Source organism: Psammomys obesus, unplaced genomic scaffold, assembly GCF_907164565.1.
Source record: "Psammomys obesus unplaced genomic scaffold, mPsaObe1.curated_primary_1811, whole genome shotgun sequence".
NCBI lineage: Eukaryota > Metazoa > Chordata > Mammalia > Rodentia > Muridae > Psammomys > Psammomys obesus.
Window position 1 is genome coordinate 33,658 of NW_026594230.1, and position 14,840 is coordinate 48,497.

General features: G+C 35.5%; 1 protein-coding gene across 1 annotated transcript; it reads right to left on the bottom strand.

The window, feature by feature from the left end:
* Positions 1-35: 35 nt before the first annotated feature.
* On the bottom strand, positions 36-13,778 carry Trim23 (tripartite motif containing 23; the record flags this gene model as incomplete). Its single annotated transcript, XM_055618209.1, has 8 exons — positions 36-1,925; positions 3,689-3,813; positions 4,930-5,040; positions 5,530-5,659; positions 7,943-8,077; positions 11,162-11,377; positions 12,761-12,943; positions 13,500-13,778. Coding segments are annotated over 8 exons (1,359 nt in total), but the record flags the coding sequence as incomplete, so codon positions are not given.
* Between the last annotated feature and the right edge of the window lie 1,062 nt (positions 13,779-14,840).

Sequence of the window (14,840 nt, forward strand, 5' to 3'; positions counted from 1 at the left end):
TAAAAGCCCACCCAAGGAAAAGAATCACACATAAATACCACATTATATCTGTATTACAGTCAGATTTATGCACAACTTTAAAATTGTTTAGTTATATTTTAAGAATATAAATTACAAAGTTTAACAAAATTAGTGAAATAATAAACTTCATAATTTACAAGAAAAGCAAGTTCACATCTTAGTGTCAACATTTTCAGTTACCTACTACAGAAAACAGTTCAAGGTCTCACAAGCAAATGCAACATCTTATTTTTCACAGTTACTGAAATCAGTCAAATATTAAATAATTTAACTATAAAGTATTACATATGCACACAAACTACTTGTAACAGCATGACCAGTGGCTTTCTTGAAAAACAAAGGACAAAATATTATATTTTTATTTACATATTGCCCATAACACTTGATGGGCTTTTTCTAATGCTGTTTTCTAAAAGTTAAAAAAGAAAAAGCACAGTTGCAAAAACTGAACCAGTACAGTGCCACCTAAAAATCACATCCTATTGCCAGATATCACTGTCCTTGTAACAATGCACTAAGTTATAACTCGACTTCATCCTAAAGTAAAAAGAGCATTAATAACAAGAAATCTAGCTACTTAAATATAAGAAATCATGCTTCCATAATAAGAGTGTCTTTTACAAATAAGAAACTAAAAAACTTTATTCACAACACTGCCATAATAACTGTAAACTTTTTAAAGTTTCTTTTCCTTTAGACATGTTCTCTTTAAGGGAGACCTTGTCCTGAAGAGCCTTGATCCTTTTTATTGTCAAGTAAACGCACTTCACTTGGGAACCATGTTAAAGAAATTAGCATTCCCTACTGCTTGAATAACCTGAATAACCTTTCAAGCATAGGTAGTTTTCTATTTAGGTCTCTTTGTTTATGTTTAAATGACTTGTTCTTCATGTAACTTACGACACTTTACCAACAAAGGATGCAATATTACTTAGCCAAAGTAAATGTGCTAAACAACTAAAGGACCAATTTAGGGATCTGACCTAGGAAATAAATTAGGCCCAGTTCTAGAAATGGTTCTTGTGAGTGGAGATCAAACAACTTTCACAGTTCTTATTGTTCTTAGTTTAGTACCAGTTTACTGACAAGGTCCACTTAGATACTATTTCATTCTTTCTGTGCATTATGCAGAATGCGTTAGAAAAGTTATACAAGACTATAGAAAAATCTTATTTTCTATACTTTAGTCCCCAGCACTAACGATAATGTTATGCTGAATGTGAAAGTAAAGCAATCCTATTACCCCAATACAACTTCATTCAGTTCTAGAACACAACTGCCATGTCTACTGCTCAGCACTGCCAAAACTGAATAAAAGGTGGGGTAAAGACACCATACTTGCTAGGTTCTGTTAGGCACTCCACTGGCCGTTTTTGTTTTTTTGTGTGTGTTTTTTGGTTTTTGTTTTTTTTTTTTTTTAATTGAAATAAAGAACCTTCTCTTACTTATTTTCTGTAACCACTTCTCTTCCAATATACAGGTCATATATAAACTGAAAATTTCCAATACCTTCTTAAAGTGTTTATCCACATCTCTATTTAACCAATGTAACATGGTCATTTAAATTTCTCACAGAATAATTTTTTAAAGCAATAGTATACTTCTCAGTCCAGGAGTCCTATATATACATTCTAAATTATCATATTTGAGATGTAGAATTCTTAGAATGCATCACATGCAAAGTAACTTTTAACCATAAGCCTGAAACAACTGCTGCAGTAGAATCAAGCAACATCCAACACCCCAGCAGCCACAAGTTGCCGGGACAGCCAGTCCAGCCCTTCGTAGAGCCCCATACCACTTCGTGCATCACAGCCCTGAATATACCAGCTCCTACCACAGCATAATTTATGGAGACTGAGAAGTTCAGTGATTTCTTCTACTGACAGTGCTCCAGCAACATCCTAAAAGACACAAAGTGTAATTTTTATCAGTCCTTCCAAGGGGTCATTACCCTCTATTATACTATTTATACAGAAAACTACTGATAACATTCTAACTGAATCCTAAAAACCTGTATTCATTTTCAGTAATTATTCTAAGATTAACTGAAAGAACAAAGAATTTTGGTTAGGGTATGAATGTGTATATACATACATACATACATATGTAAATAATGAAATCAATAACAGCTATGCCTTCTGTCTGAAAGATACTACCTAGATCACTGTAAGAAATCATCAACCCTTCCTCACCAAAAAAAAAAAAAAAAAAAAAATAGTGCATATATAGCATAAAATCTATTTATGTAGAAATTATATAATGAAGGTTGTATTATTTCTCACCTTTGATCCTTCCCAGGAACAAACAGTAGTAATTTCTTATATATTTTTCCAGAAATTTTCCAACTACAATCCAAGTACATACTCTATGTCTTGATGGTTTAAGTTTTTACTTAACAGTAAGATATTTTTTCAATTTAACACATGTTGATTATCTTAAAATTAAAACTGCATTTTTTTGCATGAATGCAATGCAGTGTAACAAGTCCTGCCATTACTGAATTCATGTGTTCATATGCTATTATGAATTATGAATTATGCTAGCCCTTTTCATCCATGGAGTCAACTAACCGGCTTAAAATTTTTCACATTTTATTATATATGCCTACTTTGAACACTTCATGCTCCTACTTTTCAGAAGCCAACAACCAGTAAAAACCCCTTGTAGAACATACACAGACTTTGGTCATTGTTCTCTAAACAATAAAGGCTAACAACAATTAACATACTACTTCCATTCCAATGTCTTACAAGTAATCTGCAGATGATTTCAAGGATACAGAGGAAAAATGCATAAGTTATGTTCAAATACTAAATATCTTTAAAAAAAAAAAAAAAAAAGAAGAAGAAGAAGAAAAGAACTTGGGTTTGATCTCTTTAAGGGTGCCCAGACCCAATCCTCCATGAATCATGAGGGAAAACTATACTCACACATATATACACATAGGTTAAGTTTATCTACATTTACAACATTATCTTACAGTAACATGTAATAGACCCTTAGAGTACATACATCTAAAACTTGCACAAATGTTGCCACTGTCTTGTAGTAAATTATGTTTAGTACTATATCACAGGTATCTATGTTATTTGCATGTTTACTGGTACAAGAAAAGATGTTGCATTTCTTGCTAGGTTGCCTGTTGTTAATTTTTAGTGAGGTGAAAATTCTTTATTCTTCATTTTACTTTCGCTTCTTGTATTCAGCTTTACTTCAGAGAAATAGAGATGTCTCCGTGGTTAAAAGCATAAAAACCCAGGTTTTATTCCCAGCACTCAACTGTTCTCATAATAATGAGGCTTGTGGCTTACAATGGTTTATGGTCTCCAATTTCAAGGGATCTCACACCCTCTTCTGACCTCTGGGTACAAGAGATACACATGCACAGACATGCATGCAGAGAAAACACCCATACACATAAAATTTAAACTTAAAAGAAAACACCGGTCCTCCTAAAAGCATTCTCTAGCCTTTACCACTCAATCCTTGTTGCATCAGTTACTTGATTTGTGTATGTGTATTTATACTCTAGTATATCCAAGGTAACATTTTCCACAGCAGAAATGTTATAAATATCTACTCTTTGAAATCTTCTCAACTGACTTATAACAAAATATAACAAGGCTACTAAAATAATAAGTGTTTTGATATAAAAATCCATTACCTGTTTGTTAGCAAATATCAGGAGCAAGGCATCTCGGAGTTCTTTTTCTGTTAACAGCTTTGCAAGTTCACTGTGTGCTTCACTAATTCTGTCTCTATGACTGCTATCAACAACAAATACAACAGCTACCAAAGTACACAAAAAACAGTCGTTATTTGTTGTATTAGTTTGATGCTCTTACTCATTCTATTTCTCTTCCTGTTAATATTTCCTTCACATATAGACCCAAAGACAGCTATAAGTTGAAACCTACCACAATTTTAACTCCAATCATATAACCTAATCCCCCCACCCCACCATATTCATGTGAAGGCTCAAAACCATCGCCATTCATATATAACATGGGAACACTACCCCTGAGCTACATTTTTGTGAGATAAGTCTTGCTACATAGCTCATGCTACCTTTGAGATTGACATATATATGCCAGGCCAGCCTAACCTCTTGATCCTGATCTACCTCCCTAAATCCACTTTTACATCCTTTATGATACAACCTAGTTTAGAATAGCTCTGTCTCCGTATTTCCCATTGCTTTCTGTTAAGATTGTTGGAAGCTACTTCCCAGTTTACCTATAATAGAATATAATGTGTTTACATACACACAAAATTATACTTCTTTCTGTTAATTATGGCTCATACTAACTATAATATCAAAATTTCCAAGGTAGAAATTAGTCTCCGATTTAAATGGGAGTAGGATGACATTCAAAGCTCATATTCTGTACGTTTCATGGGAGGGAGTACAAAGTGTAGAATGGAGCCAGGTGTGAAGAAAGGTTAGACAGAATGGTGGGATATATACATTTGGTACATATCCAGATAGGTTCCTCTGGGATCACACAGATCATAAAACAGGGAGTAGTGCTGTTGAGCAGTTATACTAGGCTAAATGTTAACCTCAGAGTACACGTTTACGGCACAAGTTCAACTCATGTTACTTTACTGTCAGCAATCGTACCCATGGGACTACCAATAATAGTTTTCAACTTTAATAACAGCCAGGAGGAGATTTTTTATTCTATAATAATGGCCTATGATGAATAAAAATGCGTTCCCTAGTTTTACCATTATTTTTAAATTTAAATAACATACATTAACACCATAGCATCCAATATCATCCTCCCTCTCAAATTCCATCATTCTTTTGACAATTTTGCTAATTAAATCAGAGTACTATATAAACTCATTTAAAAAAAAATTTTTTTTTTAGTTAAAAAACATGTCATTCTTGACTCTTACCTTGTGTGTTGAGATAATAATGTTTCCACAACGGTCTTAATTTGTGTTTTCCACCCACATCCCAAATGGTGAATTTTAGATTTTTGTATTCCACGGTTTCCACATTAAAACCTGTTGTTTTGTCAAAACATTATTTTATACTGTATTTATGTTAAACAATGAATGACACACCAGTCACAAACAAGCCCATTTGTAATTTTGAGTTAGCAATTGTCTGCTTGTAGCAGTAGCTACTGAAGCCAAACAAACTCTACTTCTAGTCCTTTGGGGATGTCTGCCTTTCAGAGCAAAGCCCTCTACTCTTACCAGTGTCCTCAGGACCTGGACATCCATACACCTGCCAGCTCTGTACTACTGCCGCCTCCTCATTCCTAACACTCAGTCAGATTCTGTAAAGCTTCTATTCCTTCTCACTTCACTATCAACATTCAGTCCTTTTTGCCATGTCACCATGTACATTTCAGCCCCACAACCATAATCTTGTTTTTCTCTGAAAGATGTCTTAGAGCCAGAAAAGAGCCAAGCCACATACATAGCAGTATCAATGCTCAGAGAACTCAGATAGCTATAAGCCAGGTGCCTATCAATATTCAAACTTACCAATTGTTGGAATAGGCTGCATGAACTCATCTTGTTTTAACTTGAATAAAATAGTAGTTTTTCCAGCACCATCTAATCCTAATGTAACTACTCGGATTTCCATTTTGGGTCCAATATGGACTCTGTTGTCCTGTGGTAATGAAAAAAATTGAAGTGAGAATATAACATTTTTATGCTGTACTAAAAAACAAAATGGGTTACGCAGTTGATAAGGGAGATTGTTTAGTCAATGCTGCTGTGTAAGCATGAAAACCTGAGTTCAGATCCCCAGCATCTGCAAAATTTGTGTGTGGTAGTACATGTTTGTAAGCCCTGTGCTGAGGGGAATCAGGAAACCAAGACAAGTGGATCCCTAGACATCCATGTTGAGTGACAGGCTACTTAAGCTCTACTGCTCCATAAGTATCAACTATATCTATATATAAGCTCCCAAATGTAGTCTAATACTACATCTCAGAAACAAAATAATATTAAGGACAAAAATCTAATCATGAGAAGAACCCCAGATACAAGCTGAGAAGCCACAGCATTTAGGTTAGTACAAAACTAAGGAGAGAGCTAGGGCTGGAACTAGTAGAAGAGGTTTCTTATCACAAAGACAAGCCTGATCCCTAGTACTGCTAATAAACAGAGAAATAAGGTGAGGCAACATTGTTCTTGTCCTTACCAAATGTACAAGATATAAACTAGAAAATAAAATATTAATAAACTGAATTTAACAACCAATTAAAATGATTGTATACCATGACCAATGGGGTTTATGCCTGGAAGACAGATTTCAACATCAACAAATGAAATACATAATGATAACTGACAAAACATTTGAGAAAATCCATTACAATTTTTACAAAAAAAAAAAAAAATTAACAAAAGAGGAATAGAAAACATACACATGAAAATCCCATAGCTAACATCTCTTAAGATAGGAAAAAAGACAAAGCTCCCTTCTAGCCATTTCTATTTAATATGGTATTAACAGGAATATCCAACACACTGATTTAGAAGTTTTTTTTTAAATATATTTGTTTTATGTATATAGGTACTTTGCATATACATCTACACAGTGGAAAACAGCATCAGACAGTTGTGAGCTGTCATATGTGTTCTGGGAACTGAATTCAGTACCTTCAGAAGCAGTGAGCGCTCTTAACTCCTAAGCCATCATCTCTCTACACACCTTCTTCCCCCTCCCCCGAATTAGAAGTCTTAACTATAACAATTAAGAAATAAAAGACAAAATTATCCAAACCAAAAATAACCATGTGAAATTCTCTTTATAAATGGCCTGATCTTTATGTAGAAAGCCATGAAGAAACTCCCCATCAAAAACTGTTAGAATAAATGAATTTAGAAAAGTTGTAAGACACAATACCAACAGGAAAATAATTTCATTTTTATACATCAAACAATTCAAAATGGAATCTAAGAAAGCAATCCCATTTACAATAGTATCAAAAGCAATAGCTTAATTAATAATAAGCCTAGCTAGAGACTTGAAAGACCTGTATGCCAAAAACTACAAAACCTAAAAATAAAACTTTTAAAAAAAATAGGAGAGGGGGTTAGCATGGCTCAGTGGCTCATCTGTTGCAGAGCACCAAGGCTCAGTTTCCAGCATCCACATGGAGGCTCACAACAGTCTGTAACTCCAGTTCCAGGGAATATGACATCTTCATCTGGCTTCAGTGGGCACTAGGCACACCTGTGATGCACACACATCATACATGGAGACAAAATGTTTGGAAAGCATTGCTAAAAGAAATTAACAAAGACATATTTGGTATTCCATGTTCCCAGATGTAAAAATTAATATTGTTCAGGTGTCACTGTAACTTCCACACCACTTTGGAGTGGTGTGTGGTGGTACACATCTCTAATCCCAGCACTAAGAAGGAAGAGGCAGGCCGATCTCTGTGAGTTTGAGGCCACAGATCAAGTTCCAAGATAGCCACAGCTACACAGACAAATCCTGGCGGGGTGGAGGGTGACGGGGTAGGAGGGGAAGAGTTTGACTGGAAGCCACGCATGGGGTGCACACACAGAACACCAACAACTGGAAGTTAGATAAAGGAGGTTCAGGCCAACCTCAGCTACTCAGAAAATTCAAGATACTGTCTCAAAAAAATTGTGTTTATTTAAAAAAAAAATCTAAGAAATTTGAATATTAGCCGAATACCTGATAATAGTAATAAAGTATTAGAAATGTAAATTTGTTTTGGGTACAATTCCAATTAAATTGGGAAATGAGAACCAAGAGACTTAAATTTCATTTCTTTCTCTTTCCCATTGATTAAAGTTTTTCTTGAAATTGTACAACTCGGGAATTTCCTAGTGTTCTCTTTAAGTTGGTTTCCATTCCAGGCTACTCACAATCTGCAAAAACAACAGGTAAAAACACAGGACAGTACATCACCTTTGTAAAAGTGACTGGGATACTGGCATCCAACTGAATATGATCTGCAACTTCTGTAAACTGCTGCTGCTGTTTCTGCAGTGTTTCTAATAGTCTTGTGATTTCTTGTTTTGCCAATACAACTCTGCAGTCATCCTAGAAAACAAGACGGTATTTCCCATGAAGTCTTTCTTTAAAAAAAATGGATACTCCATCAGCTGTCAATAAAAGACCACTTAACACTACAGTAGTAAAAGTAAATTTTAGGAGCTCAGCAGTCATTGTTCAGTTGGTAAACGGCTTTCCTCACAAGCATAAGAACTCAATTCAATCCCCAGAACCTATGTAAAAAGCCAGGTACTGTGGTACTTGCTTGCAGTGCTGGGAAGGTGTAAAGTACATTATGCTGGTAAACTGTCATGTGTTGTTTGAGCCCATTGAGATGCTGGCTCAGGAACTGGGGTCGCTTCCCCACCACTTCAAAGCTTGTTTATGTTCAATGTTTTCCAAGACCCCTTGTCTGGAAATAGGATAGCACCTTAACTCTTGTGACAAGTTAGAAAGGGAACAGCAAGCGATTAAGAGAAAAAAAAGCATGTCTTAGTTAGGTTCTTACTACTGTGATAAAACACCATGATCAAAGTCAACTTTAGAAGAAAAGGGTTTATTTCAGCTTACAGTTTCACATCACCGTCTACCACTAAGAGAAGTCAGGGCAGAAACTCAACACGGCAGGAACCTGGAAGCAAGAACTGAAGCAGGAAGCCACAGAGGCGTGCTGCTTACTGACTTGCTGACCATGTATTGTTCAGTCTATTTTCTTACAGCACTCAGGGTTAGGATGATGATATCCACCAGCCCAGGGATGGTGCTACCTACAGTGAGCAGGGCACAGCCACATTAACCATCAAGCAAAAAAATGTACCACGGGGTTGCCCAGAGACCCCAGTGAGGGCATTTCCTCAATTGTGATACCCTCCTCCAAAATCACTCTCCCCTGCATTGTTGACCTAAAACTAGCCAGCACACATCATGTTCTTAGAAACATCTAGATAACAAATTCCAAACATGTTAAACAAAACTATTGTTTGTTCACTCCATGATATAAAAGTGCTTAAGAGGAGAGAGAGAGAAGTATGACATTCATCCACAGGAAGCTCATCCATGGAGAGAAAGCTCAATGGGGAACTCTAGCAGGAAGCCAAAACTGCTCCAGTTGGTTTCTGCTGGATACTGTGAACACCTAATTTGTTAATGTCATCTCTACCTCCTAATCTGCTTTTACTTGAAAAGCCTCACCCAAAGAGATACCCCTGGTCTGTCTGGGATTCCATTAGTCAAGAACTCCAGCTGGCTGCTAAATGGGGCTTCCCAAGTCTGTTTCTGTGGTTCTCATTCAAAACTGAAGGTATGGCTGTTGTAAATAATTCTCAATACTACACACAAGAGTGAGAGATAAGAGGAGCCCTAATGCTCAGGAAGAACATATGTAAAAAGGGATACACAGTACTCCTTAGGATGACACCTGAGGTTGTGCTATGGCCTTCATATATATGTACATCTGGACATATACAGTTTCATAATGCAAGTGTATATGCATACATTCATACATACATAAACTTTTATTCTTATTTGGGGACAGGGTCTCACTGTATAGCCCTGGCTGATCTGGAATTCACTTTGTAGACCAGGCCGGCCTTGAACTCACAGAGATCAGCCTAACTCTCCCTCCCTAGTGCTAGGAAAAAGATGTGTACGACTACACCAAGCTACATAAAATTCTTTTTGAATTTTCAAATATTTATTTGTATATATGTATTAATATTTTGCATCAACATGACCAAAAATTACATGACAAATAAATGAAGTAGGAGAAACAGAAAAAAGGTTGTTTTTATGTATATGAGTATTTGCATATTTATTTGTCTGTGCATCACAAGTGTATAGTGCCCATGGTAATGTAATTAACCTGCAAGGACCCCATGAAGCCAGAACTAAGCTCTCTAAAAACATGGTATCCTCATATGTGAACTTATATTCAGAGACACTCCAAGTCAAAAGTGACCCACAGTAAGTTAATGCCTTTCAGCTTCCCTGTCTTGTTCAAGATGAATTTAGAGGACAAAACAGCTACTTGCACAGATGTAGCCCCCGTATCTAAACGAAGAGCAAGACTACGTTGAAAGGCACCATAATAAATGGTATAATAGATACTGTGATAGAAATCTTGGTCATGAACTTGACACACATAGGAAAAGAGAATCTCATTTGAAGAATTGCTTCCACTGTCTTCGCCTGTGGGGATGTCTGTGGAGCACTCTGATTGCTAACTGATGTTGGAGGACCCAGACCAAGATGGGTGGTGTCAACCCTGGGAGGTGGGTCTGAACTATGTAAGAAAGGGAGCTACACAAGCCAAGGGACACAAGCCATTACGTAGATTCCACTACACTATCTGCTTCAATTCTTATCTCCACATTACTTCCGTGGCTTCCCTCAGTGATAGACTGTTACCTGTAAGGAAAAAATACACCCCTTACTGCACCAAGATAGTTTCTGTCAGTGTTCTTTCATAGTGACAGAGAACAAGCTGGAAGACCCATCAACTTTTACAAGTCAATACGTCAACAATAAACAAGACTAATAGTGAGATTGTAGGCTAGCCAAATTCTAATGAGACATGTAGGAAAAATACTGACATTGGTAGAAGTTTTAAACTATAATTTCAAATCAGCATAATTATTAACAGCACATCAGTGAAGATAAGATAGACTGCAGTTTTGCAAGAATTCCTAAGGCAATAATTATCCCTAAATCTCCCACTTGTGACATTTTTTTAGATCAGCCTTGAATCTCACTTTTTAAAATAAGGAAATCATCTGCAAGCTGAGTAATGAATTAAAGCTTCCAAGAGTAAACATTTGAGTTAGACCATGAAGGAGGAAGACTTCCACTGAAAGAAAATACACACTACATCTAAAGATAGGACATGTGCAAATGGACATTGCATGATTGAAGAATGATGTTACAGGGATCCTAGAATAGCTTTATGACAGGAAAAGCAGCAGGAGGACAACACATATAGTTGGTGGAACAATCTGAAATTACAGAACATGTATGATGACCAATGTTAACACATGCAATAGAACCCAGTCACTACATTAATGAAAGAGAGGAGTATATCTCTGATAATTGTGCACATAATATTAAGTGTAGCCTAACAACCTCTCAATTACCTACCTGCTGCAAAGTCTTTTCACAATGGAGGCAGGCTGTTGAAACCTGGGACAAGAGAATAGTCATATCCTCTTGTTGCTGCCTGAGCCAAATCAGTTTTTCTCGAACATGGGCATCAACAACACTTAGAGCCATTTCTTCTTGACGACAAAGAGTTTCATGTAAATCAGAAAAATAAGCTCTGACACACGATCGAGCATTCTCTGCAGTACCTGGGACCTATGAAGACATGAGTACATTTTAAACAATTAAAGCCTCAAATACTTCATATGTAGTTTATCAAAATTTAAATACCATCTGCACTCTTACAGACTTTAATCTCTCCATTAGACCTTTCCTTTTAAATATGAACTTTGAATGTTTAACTGTTTATAAATTATATCTGAAGCAAAATGGAATCTTATCTCGAGCTTTCCCCATCTCCAAACCTAATTACCTCTATCTCAGTAAATGGTAACTTCATCAAGTTATTAAAGTGGAATGAAGGAAGGAAGGAAGGAGGGAGGGAGGGAGGGAAGGAGGAAGTAAAGAAAGGAATGAAGCAAAGGAAGGAAGGAATGACCAAAGAAAGAAAAATAAATAAAAAACACAATTCATCCTTAATATTTTTCATATTCTATCATGTCTTAGCAAATTCTGCTGGACTTCAAAATATTTCCAGAACCTAGCCATGCCTTACTGCCTCACCTCCAGCAAACTGCTATGCAAAATATAATTTCTCATCTGATTATGATAAACAGCCTTCTAACTTCTCGTAATTTCCTGACCAAACTACCCACCAATCAATACTGACAACTACTTGCCAAGACTTACTATTCTTTAAAATCTCAAATTCATATTTTTTACTGCTTCTCCAATACTACAGGACACAAACATCTCTGAACTAGATGATTTCAATGATGTCTTAATACATCTTTCTGCTTCTACTGCTACTTTCTTCCAATTCACTTTCTATACTTTTAATGGTTAAAAATAAGTTTTTAATGGAAATGTCAATAGTTTAATGGCTCACAATTACTCTTAAGCTTAAGTGTTAAAGTCTCCAACATGACTAATAGTTCTGGTGTGACTTGGTCTTCAAGTCTTCCATTTTTTTTTTCTTCTTGACAGACACAATTCAGAGTTCCAAACACACTGAACATTAAGAACCTACAATCCATCCAGCCCTTACTTCCAATCACTTATATACATTCTTCCCACCTGGGACAACTGACTCCCAACCCTTTCCTCTGACTGAATTCCATCAAATCTCAGTTTAAACATCACTTCTAAGAAGCCTTCCATGAACTACACGATAGGTTATACCTCTTATATACTATCAAGTTTAATGTACTTCCCTACCCACAACAGAAAATAATATCAAACTTGAAACTCTTTTGTGATAGATTATAGACACCATTTTATATATATATATATAATCTAGATAGATAGATAGATAGATAGATAGATAGATAGATAGATAGATCACATATATTAACAAAAACTCATGTTTGGTGTCCAGTATAGTACTAGCACATTGTATCTGTGCAATACTTACTATAAGATGCAAAGATGCAAATGAAAAAGATTAAGAAAATAAACAGGGAAGAAAAGAATCCATACATGTTCTGTGTGAGCCATTCCAATTCCATCTTCCACTATTTGTTCTCCTCCTTCAATGTGCTGAACAATTCCAATTAATTTTCTGGAATAATCTGATATTTCCTCAGTGAAGGTCCGTATGCAATGAGCCATGTCTAAAATTGATGCTCGGATCTGGTTAGCTTCTGGTTCCAGTACTGAATGCTATAAATCCAACACAATTATAGGAAAGATTCATAGTGGTATCTACTGACTTACAAAAACTACTTAAAAAATTTTAATATAAAGAAATATCAACTTTAAGTGGCTTTTGTAACACATTTCAAACAAGTACAAAATAAGAAAACAAAATATACTAATTTATTTTCACTCCTTTTTAAGAGAGTTGTACTACAAAGAAATAAGTCAGAAGTTGGAATTCCATGTATTGCTATTCAAGAAACCAAGAGATTGTTCAAAATTATATCATAAGAGTTATCAATAGACAAATATTATCAAAGCCGTACAGCATATTATAAAATCATGCACATAAAGATAAGACTTTTTAGTATCCTGCTGGAAGTTATCATGAAGCCTCTCTGAAATTATACCATTCAGAAATTAAAATCTTCAATTTTTTCCATGCACCTGAGACCAACTCATTAATCACTTAACTTTCTTCAAAAGCTAAAGTTTATGTCTTCACATAAATAAACAGATCAACAAAAACAAATGGAAGGCTGGTAAAATACCTAATTATCCAACTAAATTAAGTTCATACCTTGTGACCTTGGTGTTTTCCATATTCTTTGCAGACACAGCACATGAGTGGGCTACTTTGACAACCTTCTTCCAAGCAAACAAACTCAATGGCATGCACCTGGTGCTGACAGCACATTGTTTTCTCATGAGGTTTATCAGCTAGAGGCACTCGCCTGTGCTTCGCTAATGTCTTTGTAGAATGAGTAACTTGAGAACACTCTGAGCACAAGTGAGTCGCACACACAGTGCAATATACAGATGCAACATGAGCTTCATCTTCATCACAGCGAATGATGCTCTAAGAAATAAAAAAATAAAAAATAAATGCCTTAAAATTGAGCTCATTAACACACTGCAAACTTTAAACTACAAGACTCCACAACCTTTTCTATTTAACATACCAGGCTCATACATGGTATTTAAAAAAGAAATTGGTTATGTCAATCTTTCCAAATAAAAACAAAGAACTAAGAAATTGAACAAAGAAAACCAAATTAGTAAACTAAGTTAACTGGTCCTCAAAAATAAGTGGCTTCTAGAACAAGAAGGGGTTCTGGAAACTTTAATAATCTATGATGTAACAACACATCACAGAAGGAAGGCACAGAAAATAACCAGCTACAGCTTAATGAACTCATCAGCTGGATACAGCTTAGCTAGTTGTTCACAGGATTCCCTTAACCAAAGTTCAGCTTCTTCTATTAACTAAACTATGCTTAAACTCTTTATTGGTTTGGTCTATTGGATGTAGTACATGCATCCAGTATACATCTATGATCTCCCACAAACTTTATTTAATAATGAAAATATACTGGTAAGTATAAAGGCTAGGTGCTATCTATCCATTGAAAAACTATTTTTCAGGAAAGCAAGAAGCTATCTGTATGACATATTATCAACACAGGCTATGATTTGGGGGCAAAAATAAATTCATTCTCATGAATAGTCTTTTTTTTTCTCCCAGTGCTGAAAATTGAACCAGAACCTTATAAACGCCAGGCAAATGGTCTACCATTGAACTACATACAAAACATTGTATAGATTTACAGTTTGTGCAAAGATCTCTTCCATCAAATTTTTGAAAGAAGCATAACTACAAAAACACTATTTAAAAAAAAAAAAGAAGACCTAAATTCTGGTTGCTTTAGTTATGTGTATGAGTATGTGTAAGAAAAAAAAAAAAAAAAAAAAGCACTATGCTGTGTAAATAACCTAATATAGTTTTGAATTAGCTATGAAAAGTTTGAAAACACCAGACACCCTGATGTAAAATGGGAAGTTCTGATCTCAATAGATTCTGAGACCTGAAATAGATAGATAGATAGATAGATAGATAGATAGATAGATAGATAGATAAAAT